The sequence below is a fragment of the Oncorhynchus mykiss genome, chromosome 17 (assembly GCF_013265735.2).
Source record: "Oncorhynchus mykiss isolate Arlee chromosome 17, USDA_OmykA_1.1, whole genome shotgun sequence".
Classification (NCBI taxonomy): domain Eukaryota; kingdom Metazoa; phylum Chordata; class Actinopteri; order Salmoniformes; family Salmonidae; genus Oncorhynchus; species Oncorhynchus mykiss.
In genome coordinates this window covers 6635960-6661084 of record NC_048581.1, presented here as the reverse complement: position 1 = coordinate 6661084, position 25125 = coordinate 6635960, and the positions used below count along the sequence as shown (strand labels likewise).

Sequence of the window (25125 nt, the reverse complement as noted above, 5' to 3'; positions counted from 1 at the left end):
GTCTGAGACACTGCATCTCTACAGTACCTGGTTCTAGTCCCAGGCTGTATCACAGTGGTCTGAGAGACTGAATCTCTACAGTACCTGGTTCTAGTCCAGGCTGTATCACAGTGGTCTGAGACACTGCATCTCTACAGACACCCTGGTTCGATTCCAGGCTGTATCACAACCGGCCGTGATTGGGAGTCCCATTGGGCGGCGCACAATCGTCCCAGCGTCGGCCCGGGTTTGGCCGGTGTAGGTCGTCATTGTTCTTAACTGACTAGTTAAATAAAAGGTTAAATAACAAAAAAACCACATGAAGTCTTCTCCTTTATTTATTTATTGAACTGGGCACGTTGGGCTCGAGGATGGAACAACTGTTGAAGTACCTACATCATTATATTATTCATCAATAGTGGGAATATGGGTTAAGACATGCAACATCATTTTGTATTTATAGTGTATGTAAGATTACCCCTTCAAAATGAGTGGATTCATCTATTCCATCTAGTTAGCACTGACTCACAAACCTACCTCAAACTTCCCCCATACTGGACACGGACACCTAAAAAAATAATATCCACGAGTTCATCGGACTCTGGTGAGGTAGATAAAGGGCCTCGTTGCCAAAATCACAAAGTATCCCTTTAATGACTTGTATACGCCCACAACATTCTGTAGTCTGGATATGCACACCGTTCCAACACAGAAAAGCTACCTTTTTTAATGTACTTAATTACCATTTTTTGGGAAAATGATTTCACTCATATTGTAATTAATTATACGTCATAGAAATCTGGGAAAGCCATGCACTTACTCACTCCATATTTAATTTATATTTCAAAATAAAATAAATAAATCATAGAAATGTATTTTTGAGTCCACTTTCTATAATTAGATTTCATGTATAGCATAAACAAAAACACATTCTCAGTCAAAAATATGAGACAATTGTGGGAGCACAATGTGTGTTTTCTGATGAATTTTAAGTCCATGTGAGGTGCTATATCTCTTTCCACACTCGGAGCATTGGTATGGCTTCTCCCCTGTGTGTGTTACCTCATGGACTTTCAGGTGCCCTAACTGCATAAATATCTTTCCACACCGGAGGCACTGATAACTTTTCTCTACAATGTGGATTCTTTCATGCTCTTTAAGTTGTTGAAACCATGTAAATTTAATTCCACAGTGGGAGCATTGGAAAGGCTTCTCCATTGTGTGTCTTTGCTCATGTTCTTTCAGGTTCCATAAATTCCTAAAACTCTTTTCACAATGAGAACAGTGGAAAGGTTTTTCCACAGAGTGTGTCCCCTCATGTCTTTTCAAGGACCCCGATGAGAAAAAATTCCTTTCACACTGTGAGCAGTGGTAAGGCTTCTCTCCTGTGTGTGTCCTCTCATGTGATTTCAGGTCCCCCCGTTGGGTAAAACTTCTTTCACACTGGGAGCAGTGGTAAGGCTTAGAGTGTATTTTTTCATGTTTTTTCATATATTCTGATGAATTAAAATTCTTTCCACACTGAATGCATTGGTAGGGTCTCTCCTTTGTGTGTGTCCTCTCATGTCGTTTCAGGTTCCCAAACCAGCTAAAACTCTTTCCACACTGAGAGCAGTGTCGTCGTCTTTCTGGTTTGGACGTCTCTGGGTCTGGTTCCCCTGAAGCACTCTTCAAGCTGTCACAGTGAGAGTCTGTGTCTGGTCTCTCCCCTGCTGAAGACAAACAGAGAGTTTAGTTAAACAGAGAGACCTCAATGAAACCTCCACATAATAACAGTCTTCCTATGAGGTTTAATCTAGACTAGAGCTTGTCATCACAGAGTGGCTGTAGTGCTTTGTAAGCTAATAAAAACACTATTAAACTTAGTGGTGTTGTGCATTTATTAGACCTAATGGGTAAATAGACAGTCAGTATAGGATACATGTAATAGACTAGTCAGTATAGGATACATGTAATATACCTAATGGATAAATAGACTAGTCAGTATAGGATACATGTAATAGACTAGTCAGTATAGGATACATGTATTAGACTAGTCAGTATAGGATACATGTAATAGACTAGTCAGTATAGGATACATGTAATATACCTAATGGATAAATAGACTAGTCAGTATAGGATACATGTATTAGACCTAATGGATAAATAGACTAGTGATGGTATTAATGACAATTTTAAAAGCGTCTATGAAAATCTATATAAATCTGAATTAAACAACTGTTGGACTGATCCTACGGCATTATTAGACTCAATACCCCTGAACAACTATCAGCAGACAAAAAATGACCCCCCCCCCCCCCCCCCCCCCCCCCAAAAAAAATACTAGACACTTTCAAAACATTCACGTGGAGAAAAGCACCAGACTGCTTTGCCATAGAATTGTATTTAACATTCTGGGAAAAAATAGCACCCCTATTTACTCAGACTAACAACACACATGCAACTCAACAAAAATATGAACGCTACATGTAAAGTGTTGGTCCCATGTTTCATGAGCTAAAAATAAAAGATCCCAGAAATGTTCAATTTCTGCGCACAAAAAGCTTATTTCTCTCAAATGTCGTGCACACATTTGTTTACACCCCTGTTAGTGAGCATTTATACTTTGCCAAGATAATCCATCCACCTGACAGGTGTGGCAAATCAAGAAGCTGATTGAACAGCTTGATTATTACACAGGTGCACCTTGTGCTGGGGCCAATAAAAAGCCACTCTAAAATGTGCAGTTTTGTCACAACACAATACCACAAATGTCTGACATTTTGAGGGGGAGTGGAATTGGCATGCTTACTGCAGGAATATCCACCAGAGCTGTTGCCAGAGAACGGAATATTCATTTCTCTACCATAAAAGCCACCTCCAACATAGTTGTAGGGCACTTGGCAACAGGCCTCACAACTACAGACCACGTGTATGACGTCGTTTGGGCGAGCGGGTTGTGAACAGAGTGCCCCATGGTATCGGTGGGGTTATGGTATGGGCAGGCATAAGCTACGGACAACGAACAAAAACTGAATTTTATCGATGGCAATTTGAATGCATGAAAATGCACGGCTCAATGTCGCAACGATCTGGACACAATTCCTGGAAGCTGAAAATGTCCCAGTTCTTCCATGGCCTGCAGACTCACCCAGAACACCACACAGTTTTACTTCACATTATGGGGCATGTCTTACCTTGCTTCAAAGTAGCCGAGGCAAAATATAACCATAGAAACATGGAGGCTATTATTTATAAAGACTGCCTCATGTCAGTGAAACCAGCATTTATAAAGACTGTCTCATATGTCAGTGAAACCAGCATTTATAAAGTCTGCCTCATGTCAGTGAAACCAGCATTTATAAAGACTGCCTCATATGTCAGTGAAACCAGCATTTATAAAGACTGCCTCATGTCAGTGAAACCAGCATTTATAAAGACTGCCTCATATGTCAGTGAAACCAGCATTTATAAAGACTGCCTCATATGAAACCAGCATTTAGAAAGACTGCCTCATATGTCAGTGAAACCAGCATTCATAAAGACGGCCTCATATGTCAGTGAAACCAGCATTCATAAAGACTGCCTCACAGTTTAAAGCTATGATCCCCTTATTGATGTCACTAGTTAAACCCACGTCAATCAGTGTAGATGAAGGGGGGGGGGGGAGAAGGATTTTTAAGCTTCGATTGAAACATGGACTGTGTTCAGTGCCTTCAGAAAGTATTCACACCCCTTTTGACTTATTCCACATGTTGTGGTGTTACAGCCTTTATTCAAAATGGATTCTTATTCCACATGTTGTGGTGTTACAGCCTTTATTCAAAATGGATTCTTATTCCACATGTTGTGGTGTTACAGCCTTTATTCAAAATGGATTCTTATTCCACATGTTGTGGTGTTACAGCCTTTATTCAAAATGGATTCTTATTCCACATGTTGTGGTGTTACAGCCTTTATTCAAAATGGATTCTTATTCCACATGTTGTGGTGTTACAGCCTTTATTCAAAATGGATTCTTATTCCACATGTTGTGGTGTTACAGCCAGAGAGAATAAAGTAGACGGCACGCGTCAAAATGATTGATTGATGACCTTACGTCATTTTGACCTTTGCGTGTCCGAATATGTGCCCCCTCCCCGTCCCCCTGTTCCCGTGGTCACGTGTTATTTTGTGTTATTTCAGATCTCTATGTCATCCTTTGAAGTAGTCCAGTTGATGGATGTCTAGGGGCCTGGTTGAACTGTGGTTGTTGTGTTTGAACTTTTGGACCTGGTATGACCCCCCAGTTTTATTGCCCTTATGTTTGTTATCTATGGAGCAGGAATGTGTGTCTGTATGTGTGTGTGTGTGTTAGAAACAAGGTCCCTTGGCATTGTGTCCATTTCAGGCTTTAAACAACAATTAAACAGCCATCTAAATAATGTTTCTCAGCCTAGTTTCCTATTTAGTTATCTTTATATGTACAGGCACAGAGCTTCAAGATGGCTCCAGCCTAAGGATTTTCAGTGCATGTACACCTGGGGAGATTAGAACCCCAAAGAAAAGATCCTAAAGGTAATTTCAGGTTTATCATGACAGCCACTTTATGAAAGGCCTTTACTTATGGCTAAACAGCTTCTGCACAGCTTATTAATTAAGGCTGTGGGATGAAATGAGGTGTTTCTAGGAGGGCTTAAACAAATCTACAGTGAAACAAACATGTACACTTTACACACATATTTATTGACTTTTAAAAATACCACAGTAACATGACCGAATTTGTGCAAATGCGACGAAATCTGCTAGTGGATATTAAATGTACAACAGTAGTATTAGGTAACAAGCAATACGTGTTAAACATGTGGCACAGGCAATCATGACAGCCTCTTTATGAAAGGCCTTTAATTAGGTGTTTCTAGGAGGGCTTAAACAAATCTACAGTGAAACAAACATATACACTTTACACACATATTTACTGACATTTAAAAAGACCACAGTAACATGACCGAATTTGTGCAAATGCGACGAAATCTGCTAGTGGATATTAAATGTACAACAGTAGTATTAGGTAACAAGCAATACGTGTGGCACAGGCAATCATGACAGACTCTTTATGAAAGGCCTTTAACTATGGCTAAACAGTTTTCTACACATCTTATTCATTAATGATGTGGGCATACCCAGGATTTACAGGCAGGAACGGTTGATCTACACATGGAGGGAAAACTTACGGAGTTTTGATGGAGCGGACAAGCGTCTTTGAGTTGATGAATTTGAAATGGATAATGGTCGTGGCTAACCGGACCATCTATCTGTAAGAAATAGTAAACATTTTGGAATTATAACATGTGTTAAAATGTATGTACTAAATATTATGAATTAAATCACTGGTTTTAAAAATGTATCTCACGATTTAACGATAGGGGAAGAGGTAATTTCATATTTCGGCCAACACATCAAGAGCTAACAGGGGTGAGTGGGGATTCATAGTACAACAGGAGGCTTCGGTAACCTGCAATACGTGTTAAATATGTTTTACATACATCCACGACTGAATGGTTTCACAAACTACATTTAAAGGTTTTGTCAGAAAGCTGTAACAGGCCTCATTCACCAGTCTAGAGATGAACCTAGAGACACCAAAAACATCGCCGCTTAGAGCAGCTTGGAGATTATTACCCATGTAAGGGGGGAGCAAAAGAGTGGATTTAACCAACTCTGTACAAACCCCGACACGTGGTATGATAACTCTGACGCGTACGTCTAATGATTATTGTAGATGTTTACAACTGAGGGAGTTGACAGTAGGTCAATGAGATGTATAAAGGCAAATTGACATAACGGACCTCAAAGACCAACAGCCTACTTTATAATATAGAATGCAGGGGTGTGTACTGAACATGTAACCATTATAAAACAAAACATGTCTCGAAACACCTCCTAGTTAGGGACAGAACGCGGAGCATATACTTTAACACTATGTTACCACAGCTTTAGCGCAAACCCACAGCCCCGAATATTTAGCTGCCAGGACAGATTAAAAAAGAGATGTGAATAAGTGAATCCCACCTAATAGATATTTCTGAAGGCTACTGGACATAGGTGATTGGGAAGCGACTGTTAGACGTAGATTCTCAGAAGCAATTTATAGTATTTCCTACAATGGTATGTTATAAAGTTTGTAATAATGTACAACTGTAGGCCTCCAATGTTTTTACATAAAAACACTAATGATGCATGTTTAAATAATAGTACAATTTGTTAATTAATTCTAACATGTCTTTAAAAAGTTAGTACTATATATTTTGGTATTAAATCAATGGTTTTAAAAAAGTATCTCACCCTTTAACGAAGGGAAAATGTCCTTTCCAGCCATCAACCCGGTCTGTCACGAAGAAAAAAGACACAGAAAATCCGGGTGCATGCGTGAGTGTGCAGGCCTCCAATGTTTTTACATAAAACACGCGTGATGCATGTTTAAATATTATTCAAATGTTGTTACTTAATTCAAACATGTCTTAAAGGTTGTACGAAATATTTTGGAATTCAATAAAAGGAGTTTTAAAAACGGTATCTCACCCGTAACTATGTGAAACGGTATTTCACATCTTCAGCCAACTCTGTCGCGAAGAAAAAGACATTGAAAATCAGGGTGCGTGCATGAGTGTGCGTGTGACGGAGCAGCAGGAGTGTGTGTGTGCGTTTCAAAAAACAAAGGGTTTGTTTGTGTGGGTTCAACATGGGGTCCCATCTGTAGAGAATCGTTTGAAATTCAAAGTTTGAACTATCCAGCATATGACATGTCAAGGTATCGGCCGACCGCCCGGGGTTAAACCTGGATATCTAATCAACGCCCCCCAGGACCCCCCAAACAAAACGCATGACAGAACGGCTCTTTGAATTCACAGCCTTTTGGTCTAAAGCAAACATACAGTTAGTTGGTTGCATACAGGCTATCTCTCGAAACTCATTCCGTACTTTAACAAGTTAGGGACAGAACGTCTATTTTTAACACGTTTAGCACGGCTTTAGCGCAAACCCAAAGGCCCGAATATTTAACTGCCAGGACAGATAGCATAGTCTGTAAAGCCCTCCTAATGGATATTTCTGAAGGCTACTGGACATAAGTGATTGGGAAGCGACTGTTAGACGTAGATTCTCAGAAGCAAACGGCGCCCTGTCCTTTACGTAGCCCTTCACGATCACACATTTTTAGGCGTAAGTCCAAATAATCACATACCCAAGAATATTTATATATTAAAAAAAGAAAAGTGTGCACTCTGAACGACGTCGTAAGACAACAGGCAGCAGTCCCAGGACAGATAACAGAGTATGTGAAGCCCTCCTAATGGATATTTCGGGAGCTGAGTAAGTGAAAAATGTATTTTAAGTTTTGTTTGAATATTATCGGGATATTATTGTAATATTAAACACGCGTTATTTGTGTTTTAAACAGGGGGGACAACGATTTTTTATTTTTTTTATTTTGTATTTTATTTTAGGTATGATGGACATCGGACACATAGGGTGACTTGGATGCATTAGGGACTCTGAACGATATCGGAGGAACCGATGAAACAGACAGTATTCGGTCTTTTTGTATGAAACGTTTTTCCAAACACTCCAAGAACAGAGAATTTAAACGTCCCGACAACAACCCAGGGAACCACCACCCCCACACAACATAGTCCAGACCCCAACAACAAAAGCACAACGGTGGCCCAAGTGCATTGCGCAGAATCACCAGAGGTATTAATTCTAGGCATTTACATGTATGTTTTTAAAAATGAAGACTATTTATACAATGAAACAATGTTTTTTTATTCACACTGTTTGTAAACAATAACTTTTGCCCTCTTAGGGTCTACTTGACCTGCTTATTGATTAGAAAGTATGATTAGAAACCAAGGCTGTGGAATATATTCGCTCTCACAGGCTATGAAAAAGACAAAAGCTAGGACATTGACTCCGGAGTGTTGAACTTATGCCCACTCTACAACAACCCCGGTTGTTATATGACCCCTGAGGATCATCTACGAACGTTGGAACATCTACAACTATTGAAGATGCAAAAAGGGGTTTTCAGAAACACATTTGGTTTACAGATATGTATTATTATAAAAATAATATAACATTATTATCATAATCTAAAACACTTTAAAGGATCTCTAATTCAAACATGCAAGGATATATATATATATATATATATGATACGATTAACCACTTTAAAACTGTTGCTGCAATATCACTTCTCAATGTGTGTACATTTCAAGGTTTCAACAACAATAAACAAACCAGCTCAATAATGTTTCTCAGACTTACAAACTGTTGAGTTTTCCTAGTTAGTAAAGAAACAACCACTAAGCCAAAACCCCAAAAGTTGTAATATAATCTGTATACAAGTCATTCTATACAGAAAACAGGTACATTTTGATTGATCAAGAATTCCCAATAGGTTTGTGTCACGCCCTGACCATAGTTTGCTATGTATGTTTATAGGTTTTGTTTGGTATGGGTGTGATATGAGTGGGCATTCTATGATGTATGTCTAGTTTGTCTTTTTTCAGTGTTTGGCCGGATATTGTTTTCAATCAGAGGCCTGTGTTAGTCGTTGTCTCTGATTGGGAACCATATTTAGGTAGCCTGTGTTGTCATTGTTGGGTGATTGTCTATGTTAGGTGCTTGTGTCAGCACATTGGGTATATAGCGTCACGGTCGTTGTTCATTTATTGGCTTGTTCAGTTTACTTTGTGTTTTCGTCATCCATTAAAACGATGCATTCACACCACGCAGCGCTTTGGTCCGCTTCTTATTACCCATGAAGCTCGTGACAGCATGATCTGATCCACAACCCTATTACGACAGCATATAATGCACAGTCATATGCAAAAACCATAAAACTCTGACAAGAAAACAATGAAAACCTTAACACGACTACACGCAATGCCATTATTTTAGTTAACAGCCACCCAGGGTTGAGTTTGGTACTTTTTCTTTGTACAAGCACCATGCCTCCAAGGGCTGACAACCGTATTCACAATGAGAAATATAGTCTAATAAAACAAATGTCTGCATAATGAAAGACATGAAAACTGTAGCCAACAATGTATTTCCATCTGTTTTAAACGTGGATATTGTCAGTAAGGTCACGGAGACTAACAACAGACAATAGTTATTGTGGGAGGTTTAGGGTTAAAATATATGGGAACGATCAGGAATGTTAGAGATTTGGTCACTGGGGCGATTTTGAAAGAGGGAGATTAGAACCACAAAGTAATAGGGGGGTAAGAGATCCTAAAGGTAATTTCATATTTCGGTCAAAACATCAAGACATACATCCACGACTGAATGGTTTCACAAACACCCTTTAAAGGTTTTGTAAGAAAGTTGTAACAGGCCTCATTCACCAGTCTAGAGCTGAACATAAAGACACCAAAAACATCAACGTTTAGAACAGCTTGGAGATTATTACCCATGTAAGGGGGGCGCAAAGAGCTGATTTACCTCTACGGTCAAAGGCATCTATAGTTTTTAATGAAGTGGTCGCTGCATTCATTTAGATGCTTTCAACATACTCTAGAACCAGTAAGAACATAGATTGAATGATAGGCTTTGTGCTATTGAGTAAGAGGCCTGACCCATTTCTAAGTAAGAAGCCACGCTTTTTATATTCAGCTTCTGAATTAACTAACTCATAAATATGTTTTTAAGGCAGCTTAACGTATATACTAGTACAACATACTAGGTACAGTGCCTTGCGAAAGTATTCGGCCCCTTGAACTTTGCGACCTTTTGCCACATTTCAGGCTTCAAACATAAAGATATAAAACTGTATTTTTTTTTTTTTTTTGTGAAGAATCAACAACAGGTGGGACACAATCATGAAGTGGAACGACATTTATTGGATATTTCAAACTTTTTTAACAAATCAAAAACTGAAAAATAGGGCGTGCAAAATTATTCAGCCCCTTTACTTTCAGTGCAGCAAACTCTCTCCAGAAGTTCAGTGAGGATCTCTGAATGATCCAATGTTGACCTAAATGACTAATGAGGATAAATACAATCCACATGTGGGTAATCAAGTCTCTGTATAAATGCACCTGCACTGTGATAGTCTCAGAGGTCCGTTAAAAGCTCAGAGAGCATCATGACGAACAAGGAACACACCAGGCAGGTCCGAGATACTGTTGTGAAGAAGTTTAAAGCCGGATTTGGATACAAAAAAATTTCCCAAGCTTTAAACATCCCAAGGAGCACTGTGCAAGCGATAATATTGAAATGGAAGGAGTATCAGACCAATGCAAATCTACCAAGACCTGGCCGTCCCTCTAAACTTTCAGCTCATACAAGGAGAAGACTGATCAGAGATGCAGCCAAGAGGCCCATGATCACTCGGGATGAACTGCAGAGATCTACAGCTGAGGTGGGAGACTCTGTCCATAGGACAACAATCAGTCGTATATTGCACAAATCGGGCCTTTATGGAAGAGTGGCAAGAAGAAAGCCATTTCTTAAAGATATCCATAAAAAGTGTCATTTAAAGTTTGCCACAAGCCACCTGGGAGACACACCAAACATGTGGAAGAAGGTGCTCTGGTCAGATGAAACCAAAAGTGAACTTTTTGGCAACAATGCAAAAGGTTATGTTTGGCGTAAAAGCAACACAGCTGAACACACCATCCACACTGTCAAACATGGTGGTGGCAGCATCATGGTTTGGGCCTGCTTTTCTTCAGCAGGGACAGGGAAGATGGTTAAAATTGATGGGAAGATGGATGGAGCCAAATACAGGACCATTCTGGAAGAAAACCTGATGGAGTCTGCAAAAGACCTGAGACTGGGACGGAGATTTGTCTTCCAACAAGACAATGATCCAAAACATAAAGCAAAATCTACAATGGAATGGTTCAAAAATAAACATTCTCAGTCTCAGGTCTTTTGCAGACTCCATCAGGTTTTCTTCCAGAATGGTCCTGTATTTGGCTCCATCCATCTTCCCATCAATTTTAACCATCTTCCCTGTCCCTGCTGAAGAAAAGCAGGCCCAAACCATGATGCTGCCACCACCATGTTTGACAGTGTGGATGGTGTGTTCAGCTGTGTTGCTTTTACGCCAAACATAACCTTTTGCATTGTTGCCAAAAAGTTCACTTTTGGTTTCATCTGACCAGAGCACCTTCTTCCACATGTTTGGTGTGTCTCCCAGGTGGCTTGTGGCAAACTTTAAATGACACTTTTTATGGATATCTTTAAGAAATGGCTTTCTTCTTGCCACTCTTCCATAAAGGCCCGATTTGTGCAATATACGACTGATTGTTGTCCTATGGACAGAGTCTCCCACCTCAGCTGTAGATCTCTGCAGTTCATCCCGAGTGATCATGGGCCTCTTGGCTGCATCTCTGATCAGTCTTCTCCTTGTATGAGCTGAAAGTTTAGAGGGACGGCCAGGTCTTGGTAGATTTGCATTGGTCTGATACTCCTTCCATTTCAATATTATCGCTTGCACAGTGCTCCTTGGGATGTTTAAAGCTTGGGAAATTTTTTTGTATCCAAATCCGGCTTTAAACTTCTTCACAACAGTATCTCGGACCTGCCTGGTGTGTTCCTTGTTCGTCATGATGCTCTCTGAGCTTTTAACGGACCTCTGAGACTATCACAGTGCAGGTGCATTTATACAGAGACTTGATTACCCACATGTGGATTGTATTTATCCTCATTAGTCATTTAGGTCAACATTGGATCATTCAGAGATCCTCACTGAACTTCTGGAGAGAGTTTGCTGCACTGAAAGTAAAGGGGCTGAATAATTTTGCACGCCCTATTTTTCAGTTTTTGATTTGTTAAAAAAGTTTGAAATATCCAATAAATGTCGTTCCACTTCATGATTGTGTCCCACCTGTTGTTGATTCTTCACAAAAAAAAAAAAAAAATACAGTTTTATATCTTTATGTTTGAAGCCTGAAATGTGGCAAAAGGTCGCAAAGTTCAAGGGGCCGAATACTTTCGCAAGGCACTGTACCTAGTATGTTGTACTAGTATATACGTTAAGCTGCCTTAAAAACATATTTATGAGTTAGTTAATTCAGAAGCTGAATATAAAAAGCGTGGCTTCTTACTTAGAAATGGGTCAGGCCTCTTACTCAATAGCACAAAGCCTATCATTCAATCTATGTTCTTACTGGTTCTAGAGTATGTTGAAAGCATCTAAATGAATGCAGCGACCACTTCATTAAAAACTATAGATGCCTTTGACCGTAGAGGTAAATCAGCTCTTTGCGCCCCCCTTACATGGGTAATAATCTCCAAGCTGTTCTAAACGTTGATGTTTTTGGTGTCTTTATGTTCAGCTCTAGACTGGTGAATGAGGCCTGTTACAACTTTCTTACAAAACCTTTAAAGGGTGTTTGTGAAACCATTCAGTCGTGGATGTATGTCTTGATGTTTTGACCGAAATATGAAATTACCTTTAGGATCTCTTACCCCCCTATTACTTTGTGGTTCTAATCTCCCTCTTTCAAAATCGCCCCAGTGACCAAATCTCTAACATTCCTGATCGTTCCCATATATTTTAACCCTAAACCTCCCACAATAACTATTGTCTGTTGTTAGTCTCCGTGACCTTACTGACAATATCCACGTTTAAAACAGATGGAAATACATTGTTGGCTACAGTTTTCATGTCTTTCATTATGCAGACATTTGTTTTATTAGACTATATTTCTCATTGTGAATACGGTTGTCAGCCCTTGGAGGCATGGTGCTTGTACAAAGAAAAAGTACCAAACTCAACCCTGGGTGGCTGTTAACTAAAATAATGGCATTGCGTGTAGTCGTGTTAAGGTTTTCATTGTTTTCTTGTCAGAGTTTTATGGTTTTTGCATATGACTGTGCATTATATGCTGTCGTAATAGGGTTGTGGATCAGATCATGCTGTCACGAGCTTCATGGGTAATAAGAAGCGGACCAAAGCGCTGCGTGGTGTGAATGCATCGTTTTAATGGATGACGAAAACACAAAGTAAACTGAACAAGCCAATAAATGAACAACGACCGTGACGCTATATACCCAATGTGCTGACACAAGCACCTAACATAGACAATCACCCAACAATGACAACACAGGCTACCTAAATATGGTTCCCAATCAGAGACAACGACTAACACAGGCCTCTGATTGAAAACAATATCCGGCCAAACACTGAAAAAAGACAAACTAGACATACATCATAGAATGCCCACTCATATCACACCCATACCAAACAAAACCTATAAACATACATAGCAAACTATGGTCAGGGCGTGACACAAACCTATTGGGAATTCTTGATCAATCAAAATGTACCTGTTTTCTGTATAGAATGACTTGTATACAGATTATATTACAACTTTTGGGGTTTTGGCTTAGTGGTTGTTTCTTTACTAACTAGGAAAACTCAACAGTTTGTAAGTCTGAGAAACATTATTGAGCTGGTTTGTTTATTGTTGTTGAAACCTTGAAATGTACACACATTGAGAAGTGATATTGCAGCAACAGTTTTAAAGTGGTTAATCGTATCATATATATATATATATATATATCCTTGCATGTTTGAATTAGAGATCCTTTAAAGTGTTTTAGATTATGATAATAATGTTATATTATTTTTATAATAATACATATCTGTAAACCAAATGTGTTTCTGAAAACCCCTTTTTGCATCTTCAATAGTTGTAGATGTTCCAACGTTCGTAGATGATCCTCAGGGGTCATATAACAACCGGGGTTGTTGTAGAGTGGGCATAAGTTCAACACTCCGGAGTCAATGTCCTAGCTTTTGTCTTTTTCATAGCCTGTGAGAGCGAATATATTCCACAGCCTTGGTTTCTAATCATACTTTCTAATCAATAAGCAGGTCAAGTAGACCCTAAGAGGGCAAAAGTTATTGTTTACAAACAGTGTGAATAAAAAAACATTGTTTCATTGTATAAATAGTCTTCATTTTTAAAAACATACATGTAAATGCCTAGAATTAATACCTCTGGTGATTCTGCGCAATGCACTTGGGCCACCGTTGTGCTTTTGTTGTTGGGGTCTGGACTATGTTGTGTGGGGGTGGTGGTTCCCTGGGTTGTTGTCGGGACGTTTAAATTCTCTGTTCTTGGAGTGTTTGGAAAAACGTTTCATACAAAAAGACCGAATACTGTCTGTTTCATCGGTTCCTCCGATATCGTTCAGAGTCCCTAATGCATCCAAGTCACCCTATGTGTCCGATGTCCATCATACCTAAAATAAAATACAAAATAAAAAAAATAAAAAATCGTTGTCCCCCCTGTTTAAAACACAAATAACGCGTGTTTAATATTACAATAATATCCCGATAATATTCAAACAAAACTTAAAATACATTTTTCACTTACTCAGCTCCCGAAATATCCATTAGGAGGGCTTCACATACTCTGTTATCTGTCCTGGGACTGCTGCCTGTTGTCTTACGACGTCGTTCAGAGTGCACACTTTTCTTTTTTTAATATATAAATATTCTTGGGTATGTGATTATTTGGACTTACGCCTAAAAATGTGTGATCGTGAAGGGCTACGTAAAGGACAGGGCGCCGTTTGCTTCTGAGAATCTACGTCTAACAGTCGCTTCCCAATCACTTATGTCCAGTAGCCTTCAGAAATATCCATTAGGAGGGCTTTACAGACTATGCTATCTGTCCTGGCAGTTAAATATTCGGGCCTTTGGGTTTGCGCTAAAGCCGTGCTAAACGTGTTAAAAATAGACGTTCTGTCCCTAACTTGTTAAAGTACGGAATGAGTTTCGAGAGATAGCCTGTATGCAACCAACTAACTGTATGTTTGCTTTAGACCAAAAGGCTGTGAATTCAAAGAGCCGTTCTGTCATGCGTTTTGTTTGGGGGGTCCTGGGGGGCGTTGATTAGATATCCAGGTTTAACCCCGGGCGGTCGGCCGATACCTTGACATGTCATATGCTGGATAGTTCAAACTTTGAATTTCAAACGATTCTCTACAGATGGGACCCCATGTTGAACCCACACAAACAAACCCTTTGTTTTTTGAAACGCACACACACACTCCTGCTGCTCCGTCACACGCACACTCATGCACGCACCCTGATTTTCAATGTCTTTTTCTTCGCGACAGAGTTGGCTGAAGATGTGAAATACCGTTTCACATAGTTACGGGTGAGATACCGTTTTTAAAACTCCTTTTATTGAATTCCAAAATATTTCGTACAACCTTTAAGACATGTTTGAATTAAGTAACAACATTTGAATAATATTTAAACATGCATCACGCGTGTTTTATGTAAAAACATTGGAGGCCTGCACACTCACGCATGCACCCGGATTTTCTGTGTCTTTTTTCTTCGTGACAGACCGGGTTGATGGCTGGAAAGGACATTTTCCCTTCGTTAAAGGGTGAGATACTTTTTTAAAACCATTGATTTAATACCAAAATATATAGTACTAACTTTTTAAAGACATGTTAGAATTAATTAACAAATTGTACTATTATTTAAACATGCATCATTAGTGTTTTTATGTAAAAACATTGGAGGCCTACAGTTGTACATTATTACAAACTTTATAACATACCATTGTAGGAAATACTATAAATTGCTTCTGAGAATCTACGTCTAACAGTCGCTTCCCAATCACCTATGTCCAGTAGCCTTCAGAAATATCTATTAGGTGGGATTCACTTATTCACATCTCTTTTTTAATCTGTCCTGGCAGCTAAATATTCGGGGCTGTGGGTTTGCGCTAAAGCTGTGGTAACATAGTGTTAAAGTATATGCTCCGCGTTCTGTCCCTAACTAGGAGGTGTTTCGAGACATGTTTTGTTTTATAATGGTTACATGTTCAGTACACACCCCTGCATTCTATATTATAAAGTAGGCTGTTGGTCTTTGAGGTCCGTTATGTCAATTTGCCTTTATACATCTCATTGACCTACTGTCAACTCCCTCAGTTGTAAACATCTACAATAATCATTAGACGTACGCGTCAGAGTTATCATACCACGTGTCGGGGTTTGTACAGAGTTGGTTAAATCCACTCTTTTGCTCCCCCCTTACATGGGTAATAATCTCCAAGCTGCTCTAAGCGGCGATGTTTTTGGTGTCTCTAGGTTCATCTCTAGACTGGTGAATGAGGCCTGTTACAGCTTTCTGACAAAACCTTTAAATGTAGTTTGTGAAACCATTCAGTCGTGGATGTATGTAAAACATATTTAACACGTATTGCAGGTTACCGAAGCCTCCTGTTGTACTATGAATCCCCACTCACCCCTGTTAGCTCTTGATGTGTTGGCCGAAATATGAAATTACCTCTTCCCCTATCGTTAAATCGTGAGATACATTTTTAAAACCAGTGATTTAATTCATAATATTTAGTACATACATTTTAACACATGTTATAATTCCAAAATGTTTACTATTTCTTACAGATAGATGGTCCGGTTAGCCACGACCATTATCCATTTCAAATTCATCAACTCAAAGACGCTTGTCCGCTCCATCAAAACTCCGTAAGTTTTCCCTCCATGTGTAGATCAACCGTTCCTGCCTGTAAATCCTGGGTATGCCCACATCATTAATGAATAAGATGTGTAGAAAACTGTTTAGCCATAGTTAAAGGCCTTTCATAAAGAGTCTGTCATGATTGCCTGTGCCACACGTATTGCTTGTTACCTAATACTACTGTTGTACATTTAATATCCACTAGCAGATTTCGTCGCATTTGCACAAATTCGGTCATGTTACTGTGGTCTTTTTAAATGTCAGTAAATATGTGTGTAAAGTGTATATGTTTGTTTCACTGTAGATTTGTTTAAGCCCTCCTAGAAACACCTAATTAAAGGCCTTTCATAAAGAGGCTGTCATGATTGCCTGTGCCACATGTTTAACACGTATTGCTTGTTACCTAATACTACTGTTGTACATTTAATATCCACTAGCAGATTTCGTCGCATTTGCACAAATTCGGTCATGTTACTGTGGTATTTTTAAAAGTCAATAAATATGTGTGTAAAGTGTACATGTTTGTTTCACTGTAGATTTGTTTAAGCCCTCCTAGAAACACCTCATTTCATCCCACAGCCTTAATTAATAAGCTGTGCAGAAGCTGTTTAGCCATAAGTAAAGGCCTTTCATAAAGTGGCTGTCATGATAAACCTGAAATTACCTTTAGGATCTTTTCTTTGGGGTTCTAATCTCCCCAGGTGTACATGCACTGAAAATCCTTAGGCTGGAGCCATCTTGAAGCTCTGTGCCTGTACATATAAAGATAACTAAATAGGAAACTAGGCTGAGAAACATTATTTAGATGGCTGTTTAATTGTTGTTTAAAGCCTGAAATGGACACAATGCCAAGGGACCTTGTTTCTAACACACACACACACATACAGACACACATTCCTGCTCCATAGATAACAAACATAAGGGCAATAAAACTGGGGGGTCATACCAGGTCCAAAAGTTCAAACACAACAACCACAGTTCAACCAGGCCCCTAGACATCCATCAACTGGACTACTTCAAAGGATGACATAGAGATCTGAAATAACACAAAATAACACGTGACCACGGGAACAGGGGGACGGGGAGGGGGCACATATTCGGACACGCAAAGGTCAAAATGACGTAAGGTCATCAATCAATCATTTTGACGCGTGCCGTCTACTTTATTCTCTCTACAGCCTTTATTCAAAATGGATTCTTATTCCACATGTTGTGGTGTTACAGCCTTTATTCAAAATGGATTCTTATTCCACATGTTGTGGTGTTACAGCCTTTATTCAAAATGGATTCTTATTCCACATGTTGTGGTATTACAGCCTTTATTCAAAATTGATTAAATATTATTTTTCTCTCACCCATCTATCTACACATAATACTCCATAACGACAAAGTTATTTTTTTGTTGTTGACATTTTTAGCAAATTTATTAAAAATGAAATATCTCATTTACTTACGTATTCACACCCCAGAGTCAATACATGTTGGAATCACATTTGACAGTGATTACAGCTGTGAGTCTTTCTGGGTACGTCTCTAAGAGCTTTGTATTGGATTTGCCCCAAACATAACACATCTTATTCAGGACCCTTTCTTCTTTAAGGTTGCTGCCCCTATCATCTTCAACCTTTTTAACCTGACTCTCCTCTCTGGGGAGGTTCCCATTGCTTGGAAGGCAGCTACAGTTCGTCCTTTATTTAAAGGGGGAGATCAAGCTCATCCTAACTGTTATAGGCCTATTTCTATTTTGCCCTGTTTATCAAAAGTGTTGGAAAAACTTGTCAATAATCACCTGACTGGTTTCTTGATGTCTATAGTATTCTCTCTGGTGTGTGCAATCTGGTTTCCGCTCCGGTTATGGATGTGTCACCGCAACCTTAAAGGTCCTCAATGATGTAACCATTGCCCTTGACACTAAGCAATGTTGTGCTGCTATTTTTATTGACTTGGCCAAAGCTTTTGATACGGTAGACCATTCCCTTCTTGTGGGCCGGCTAAGGAGTATTGGTGTCTCTGAAGGGTCTTTGGTCTGGTTTGCTAACTACCCTTCTCAAAGAGTGCAGTGTATAAAGTCAGAAAATCTGCTGTCTCAGCCACTGCCTGTCACCAAGGGAGTACACCAAGGCTCAATCCTAGGCCCCACACTCTTCTCAATTTACATCAACAGCATAGCTCAGACAGAGGAAGCTCTCTCATCCATTTATATGCAGATGATACAGTCTTATACTCAGCTGGCCCCTCCCGGATTTTGCGTTAAATGCTCTACAACAAAGTGTTCAACAAGCTTTCTCTACCCTTAACCTTGTTCTGAACACCTCCAAAACAAAGGTAATGTGGTTTGGTAAGAAGAATGCCCCTCTTCCCACAGGTGTTATTACTACCTCTGAGGGTTTAGAGCTTGAGGTAGTCACCTCATACAAGTACTTGGGAGTATGGCTGGATGGCGCACTGTCCTTCTCTCAGCACACATCAAAGCTGCAGGCTAAAGATAAATCTAGACTTGGTTTCCTCTATCGTAATCGCTCCTCTTTCACCCCAGCTGCCAAACTAACCCTAATTTAGATGACCAACCTACCCATGCTAGATTACGGAAACATAATTTATAGGTCAGCAGGTAAGTTCGCTGCTGCTAGCGACTGGAACGAGCTGCAACAAACACTCAAACTGGACAGTTTTATCTCAATCTCTTCATTAAAAGACTCAATCATGGACACTCTTACTGACAGTTGTGGCTGCTTTGTGTGATGTATTGTTGTCTCTACCTCCTTGACCTTTGTGCTGTTGACTGTGCCCAATAATGTTTGTACCATGTTTTGTGCTGCTACCATGTTGTGTTGCTACCATGTTGTGTTGTCATGTGTTGCTGCCTTGCTATGTTGTTGTCTTAGGTCTCTCTTTATGTAGTGTTGTCTCTCTTGTTGTGATGTGTGTTTTGTCCTATTTATATTGCATTTATTTATTTATTTTAATCCCAGGCCCCCGTCCCCACAGGAGGCATTTTGTCTTTTGGTAGGCCGTCATTGTCAATAAGAATTTGTTCTTAACTGACTTGCCTAGTTACATAAAGGTTAAATAAATAAAACTATAGTTAATTTCTTTGCAGTTTTGCTTTAGTTCCTTAATGCAAACAGGATGCATGTTTTGGAATATTTGTATTCTGTACAGGCTTCCTACTTTTACTTGTCAATTAGGTTAGTGTTGTGGAGTAACTACAATGTTGTTGATCCGCCGGGGCGCTACTTGGCTCATCGTGCTCTTTAGTGACTCCTTGTGGTGGGTCAGACGCCTGCAGGCTGACTTCGGTCGTCAGTTGAATTGTGTTTCCTCTGACACATTGGTGCAGAGTTAAGCGGGCGGGTGTTAAGGAGCGCGGTTTGGCGGGTCATGTTTCGGAGGACACATGACTCTACCTTCGCCTCTCCCAAGCTTAAGTATCTTTAAAACCAAATACTTTCTTGGCTTATTTCTCTAGTATTTTTCCATTTGAGTCATTTTCATTAAGGTATCTTTTACTCAGGTATGACAATTAGCTACTTTTTCCCCCCACTCCTACTTGTCAATTAATCCAGGAATATTTTGGTAACTTTGTCAGAAATATTGAATAGAGGAAAAGCCAACGTTGAGTTCTTGAGAGACGGTTTTCCAACCGGAGTAGGCAGCGTTTCATTTCAACAACTGTGCACCTGTATTGACTGCTGCGTGTCGGGCCAATTTGCGGTTAAACACGAGTGCAGGTGGTAAATTATTTTAGGACAGTGGGGACAAGACATTGACATCAATACATGTCAATGTATTGTCAGTAAGCATTTCACTAAGGTCGACACACCTGTTGTATTTGGTGCGTGTGACCAATAACATTTGGTTTGACGCTAATAGCTCAATAGTTAACTAGATGATTTGAATTGCCTATCTAGTTCCTCTGTTGTCTGACTATTATTTTTTTAATTTGTGCAAGCGAAATTTCCCATGCTTCGGTTCGGCTGGCGAACCTAACGAGTGTGCTCACATAAGTACTATTAAGGAGAGTAGCCTAAAACTGCAATAGTACTGTTTGTCCATCTTGAGATGCCGGAGGCAGTATACATTTCTTCAAAATGGTCAGAATTAATCTAAGATATACTGTTTATACAAAAGTATGTGGACACCACTTCAAATTAGTGAATTTGGCTATTTCTGTAAGTCTCTCTGGAGATGATTGTCTGCTAAATGACTCAGTACTGCAAGTCTCTCTGGATAAGAGTGTCTGCTAAATGACTCAAAAGTAAATAGGCCTACCCCTGGGGTACGACAGTTGAACTAAGCTCATTGGGCTTTTATAATTATCCTAGAATCAATGGCTAGGGCTGTTGGCCACAGAATTGAGTTAAACAAAACACGCATGTACAATTGGCCATCTTCTCCTTTAACAACTCATACAGTACTGAACAACATATTCAAGAGTAGAACTTCAGTAGAATGCTCCTTTAAAAGTTCCTTTAAAAACACACAGCCTAGTTCAACAACTGCAGAGCTTGTGTCCCCTGTTTTTAAGACAATACTCACTGGTGTTAACAGGATCTTCAGTCTCTTCCTCCTCTCCATTTTCATCCTCCTCTGTCATAGCCTCCTCTTCCTCTTTTATTGAGATAGCCTCCTCTTCCTCTTTTACTCCAAAAGGTTCCTTCTCTTCTTTCAATGTTATGGCCTCTTCCTCCTTTATCATTCTGAAAGCTTCTACATCCTCCTCTTCCTCTGTGACAGCCTCTATCCCCTCTTCCTCTCCAAAAGGTTCCTTCTCTTCTTTCCCTATAACAGCCTCTTCTTCCTCCTGTTTTATTCTGAAAGCTTCTTCCTCTCCTTTCACTGTAATATCCTCCTCTTCTTGTTTTACAATAATGTTCAGCCCCAGAGCTTCTTTCTCCGTCCAGTAGACATCCTCTTCTTTAGCAGGGGGGCAGTAGCTTAGTGAACTCATATTAGCTAGCTAGTTAGCATTAGCAACTAGCCTAGTGCTAAACTCAGTACGAATTTAACAAATATGCTTATTTAAGTAAACAAGCAAATTGCATGTAAGTTAAGGAGTGTATATGTAAACAGAATTGTGTTTAAAACACTGAGATTCATATTAACAGAAATGGTCGAAAGAGCTTCAATGTTCAGGTTTTGTGTTTGCTTGCAAGCTAGCGAAGTGGTTGAATCAGTAGCCGTGTTGTTGTTGAAGAAGCATCACGCGCCGTCCACTAGAATACACGTCACCAAGAAGCATCACCTGAAAGACACGTCGCCATCTGCTGACTGGAGTGGGTAACGCTGTTCAATTAAATAAAAAATGTTGGCAAATAACCAGATATGTTTTCTCTTACTTCTAAGTACCTTTACACAGATGTAGAAGCTGAATATGAATATGTACATAATTAATAAATCCTGTTTTGAAAAGATAATGTGTTAGAAACAATTATCTGTTGTTGTTGTTGTTTGTTATGTTTTCACCTCCAGAGTTTTTATCTCGATGAGAGCATTTTATTACTTTACAGGGGAAATCTGCAGTTCAACCAATAACAAGTCGCTACCCCGCCACTGTTTTGGTAAAAAAAAAAAAAGGATTATAGTTTTAACCAAACTGTGAGAATATACAGCGTTTGTTTAGAATTACATTGTTTTACAAACAACGAGGTAAAAACAGGCTTTTATGTTCTGATGGGGTACGGCAGTTGAACTAAGCCCATGAGGCATGTATAAGTTATATTTGGGTTCTGATGGGGTACGGCAGTTGAACTAAGCCCATGAGGCATGTATGTATAAGTTATATTTGGGTTCTGATAGGGTACAACAGTTGAACTAAGCCCATGAGGCATGTATAAGTTATATTTGGGTTCTGATAGGGTACGGCAGTTGAACTAAGCCCATGAGGCATGTATGTATAAGTTATATTCTCCAATAATCCATGAGTGTATATCATTATTTTAAAAGTTTGAAATTAGATGTAGCAATCCCAGATTTCCCCTTTAAAGCCACACTCTGTAAAATGTGAACATATATTTCCTTAAAATCACACACTGGTCAGGTCACTTGCACTTTCCATTCAGCTTCAGGCAACCTGGATGTAAAGGCTTGTTCACACCTGTAGTGACTCCTTCTATCCGTCACAACCCCATTGTTACGTATCCATTGTTTACTAGATACATCAACGTAATTACACCCAACACAATGTTGAAAAATCAGAATGCTTCCCGCCACTAGATCACATGACGAGACGTGAGCTGGACGTGATCCCAGTGAACCGGTAGAGAGAGGACTCTTAACCAGGAATCATACGTGGTAAAGTAACCCTCATGAAATCAGACAGCACCAGAGTCCCAAAGTATTAAGCGAAAACAAGCATAGAGAACAGTTTTGGCTTTAATTTTAAAAAACAACGGAAGACTACTATTATAAGTATTTCGGTGACAACCTGGTTGATTAATAACAATATTGGATTGTTAACACGTTTGTTTTTTTAATATAAATAAATGTGGGACACAAAAAAAGCCAGTGTAGAACCCCATTACCCAAAATGCACTGCTCCAATTACTTTCAAATGTTTGTCCCCCCCAATGTATTTTCCGAAAAATGAAGTCTCACAAAAACCTGTATTTTCCTACGAATTGAGTTGCACAAAAATGTGTATTTTCACACTAATTAAGCCACACAAAAACGAAACAAAACCTACAAAAACGGACAAAACTAAAAATACTTTTTTTGTACATATTTGCAGGAATTGAGTGTGAGACAGTCTTTATTCAGGAGCCTTTATTCAGGTGTCAGACTTGATGCCCCTGTACCGCTTGCTGTGCAGAAGCAGAGAGAACAGTCTGTCTTTTGATTGGTTGGAGTATTTAGACTTGACGCTCCTGTACGGCTTGCTGTGCAGAAGCAGAGAGAACAGTCTGTGTGTTTTGATTGGTTGGAGTATTTAGAACACTGCCTATAGAATGTCTACACCTCCCTTGTATTTCTTCACATATTATTGTGTTACAAAGTGGGATTAAAATGGACTGAATTGTCATTTTTTTGTCAACTATCTACATAAAATGCTCAGTGGAAAATGTTTTAATTTTTTATTAAAAAATGTAATTCCCCATCCTGACTCAATGTTTTATTTTACCTTTATTTAACTCGGCAAGTCAGTTAAGAACAAATTCTTATTTTCAACGACAGCTTTCAACGACATCTCGGGGATTTGAACTTGCAACCTTCCGGTTACTATCCCAATGCTCTAACCACTAGGCTACCCTGCCGCCCCATGGTAGAAACCAGTGGTGGGAAAAGTACTCAATTGTCAGACTTAAAGGTAAAGACACCTTAATAGAAAATGACTCAAGTAAAAGTGAAAGTCACCCAGTAAATTACTACTTGAGTAAAAGTCTAAAAGTATTTGGTTTTAAATATGCTTAAGTATCAAAAGTAAAAGTATAAATAATTTCAAATTCCTTATATTAAGGAAATTGTGTGGGCAAGAGGCTCGTTTCAGCCGTCACCTCATGTTTCAGCCGTCAGCCGCCACCTCATGTTTCAGCCGCCACCTCATGTTTCAGCCGCCACCTCATGTTTCAGCCGCCACCTCATGTTTCAGCCGCCACCTCATGTTTCAGTCGTCACCTCATGTTTCAGCCGTCACCTCATGTGTCTAGGACATCCATTCCCCTAGTGGAACGTTTGACCAGAAATTGCCTGATATGTCATTATTATAAATATTTAACTTCAATTAAATCAGAAGTGCAGCACATCAAATGAAAGCTAAACCTCTTGCTAATCTAGCCACCATGTAAGATTTCAAAAACCTTTCCAGCAAAACCGCTTATCGATCAGTAGACAACACTTTTTTTTTTTTTTTTTTTTTACCTTTATTTAACCAGGCAAGTCAGTTAAGAACAAATTCTTATTTTCAATGACGGCCTGGGAACAGTGGGTTAACTGCCTGTTCAGGGGCAGAACGACAGATTTGTACCATGTCAGCTCGGGGGTTTGAACTCGCAACCTTCCGGTTACTAGTCCAACGCTCTAACCACTAGGCTACCCTGCCGCCCCAAAAAACACTACCCTGCCGCCCCAAAAAACACTACATGCGTAACAAACCGACTAAATGGGGTTACATTGGGTACAGTTACAGCAAAGTAGATTTGTCAAAAATAGCAATAAAATTCATCACTTACCTTTGAATATCTTCTTCTTTTGGCAACACTAAAGGTCACGACGAAACAATAAAGTGTTGTTTTGTTCATATAATCCATTTCTATAGCCTAACTGAAACATTTTGTAAATGGCTTGTGTAGTCAATTCCGTGTCCTCCAACTTTGGATGTAACGTTCGATGTAATTACTCAATCTAAAATGACGTTTATCGAGTCATGTTTGGTCTCATTGCAGTCCTCTGTTTGTTAGTAGAACAAACAGCATGGTTCTTTTCCGGGACATATTGACCGAAAGGAAGTGATTTGAACCCAGCAAACAATGACCTAATTGCGCACCAACGATTGGATCGGTTCTTCGTTGATTGACTGGATTTCGGACCAATGACCACTGATCCTCTTGAAATCTACCTGGTTAGATAGCCAATGAGCTCAGGTAAACGACAACATGTGATGGTTCTATCCAGGAAGCCTATCTTTTGTGGGAAAGCCATGCGTGTCGACAACCATTCTCCAT

General features: G+C 39.5%; 1 protein-coding gene and 4 long non-coding RNA genes across 10 annotated transcripts; 2 read left to right on the top strand and 3 right to left on the bottom strand.

Moving 5' to 3' along the window:
- Positions 1 to 306: 306 nt before the first annotated feature.
- LOC110514651 (zinc finger protein 664) lies at positions 307 to 24979 on the bottom strand. Of its 4 annotated transcripts, none has more exons than XR_002472149.2 (2): positions 24634 to 24979; positions 307 to 1691 (listed from the first exon to the last, which is right to left on the bottom strand). XR_002472149.2 is itself a non-coding variant. In XM_021593942.2 (2 exons), the coding sequence occupies exons 1-2, from the start codon at positions 21414 to 21416 to the stop codon at positions 913 to 915; spliced, it is 1191 nt and encodes a 396-aa protein (XP_021449617.2). In that variant the 5' UTR covers positions 21417 to 21663; the 3' UTR covers positions 307 to 912. The 4 variants fall into 4 exon arrangements, 2 of the variants coding, with proteins under 2 accessions (XP_021449617.2, XP_021449618.2); XR_005036760.1 differs by having other exon boundaries at positions 307 to 1688; positions 24634 to 24978; XM_021593942.2 differs by lacking the exon at positions 24634 to 24979 and adding an exon at positions 21005 to 21663.
- On the bottom strand, positions 4111 to 6617 carry LOC118940233. The gene is made up of 3 exons (XR_005036766.1): positions 6520 to 6617; positions 6283 to 6325; positions 4111 to 5252 (listed from the first exon to the last, which is right to left on the bottom strand). It is a non-coding gene; the product is annotated as an uncharacterized LOC118940233 (long non-coding RNA).
- LOC118940230 lies at positions 7167 to 8728 on the top strand. 2 transcript variants are annotated; one of them, XR_005036761.1, is made up of 2 exons: positions 7167 to 7308; positions 7397 to 8728. It is a non-coding gene; the product is annotated as an uncharacterized LOC118940230 (long non-coding RNA). The 2 variants fall into 2 exon arrangements; XR_005036762.1 differs by having other exon boundaries at positions 7168 to 7308; positions 7443 to 8728.
- LOC118940231 lies at positions 12917 to 14478 on the bottom strand. 2 transcript variants are annotated; one of them, XR_005036763.1, is made up of 2 exons: positions 14337 to 14478; positions 12917 to 14248 (listed from the first exon to the last, which is right to left on the bottom strand). It is a non-coding gene; the product is annotated as an uncharacterized LOC118940231 (long non-coding RNA). The 2 variants fall into 2 exon arrangements; XR_005036764.1 differs by having other exon boundaries at positions 12917 to 14202; positions 14337 to 14477.
- LOC118940232 lies at positions 15028 to 17536 on the top strand. The gene is made up of 3 exons (XR_005036765.1): positions 15028 to 15125; positions 15320 to 15362; positions 16393 to 17536. It is a non-coding gene; the product is annotated as an uncharacterized LOC118940232 (long non-coding RNA).
- Positions 24980 to 25125: the final 146 nt, after the last annotated feature.

Bases quoted from the DNA above. Each gene is read 5' to 3' on its own strand.
- LOC110514651 (XM_021593942.2), bottom strand. From the start codon at position 21,416: ATGAGTTCACTAAGCTACTGCCCCCCTGCTAAAGAAGAGGATGTCTAC. The intron at 1,692-21,004 runs GTGAGTATTGTC...GTTTGTCTTCAG, and splicing joins TGAAGATCCTGTTAACACCA to CAGGGGAGAGACCAGACACA.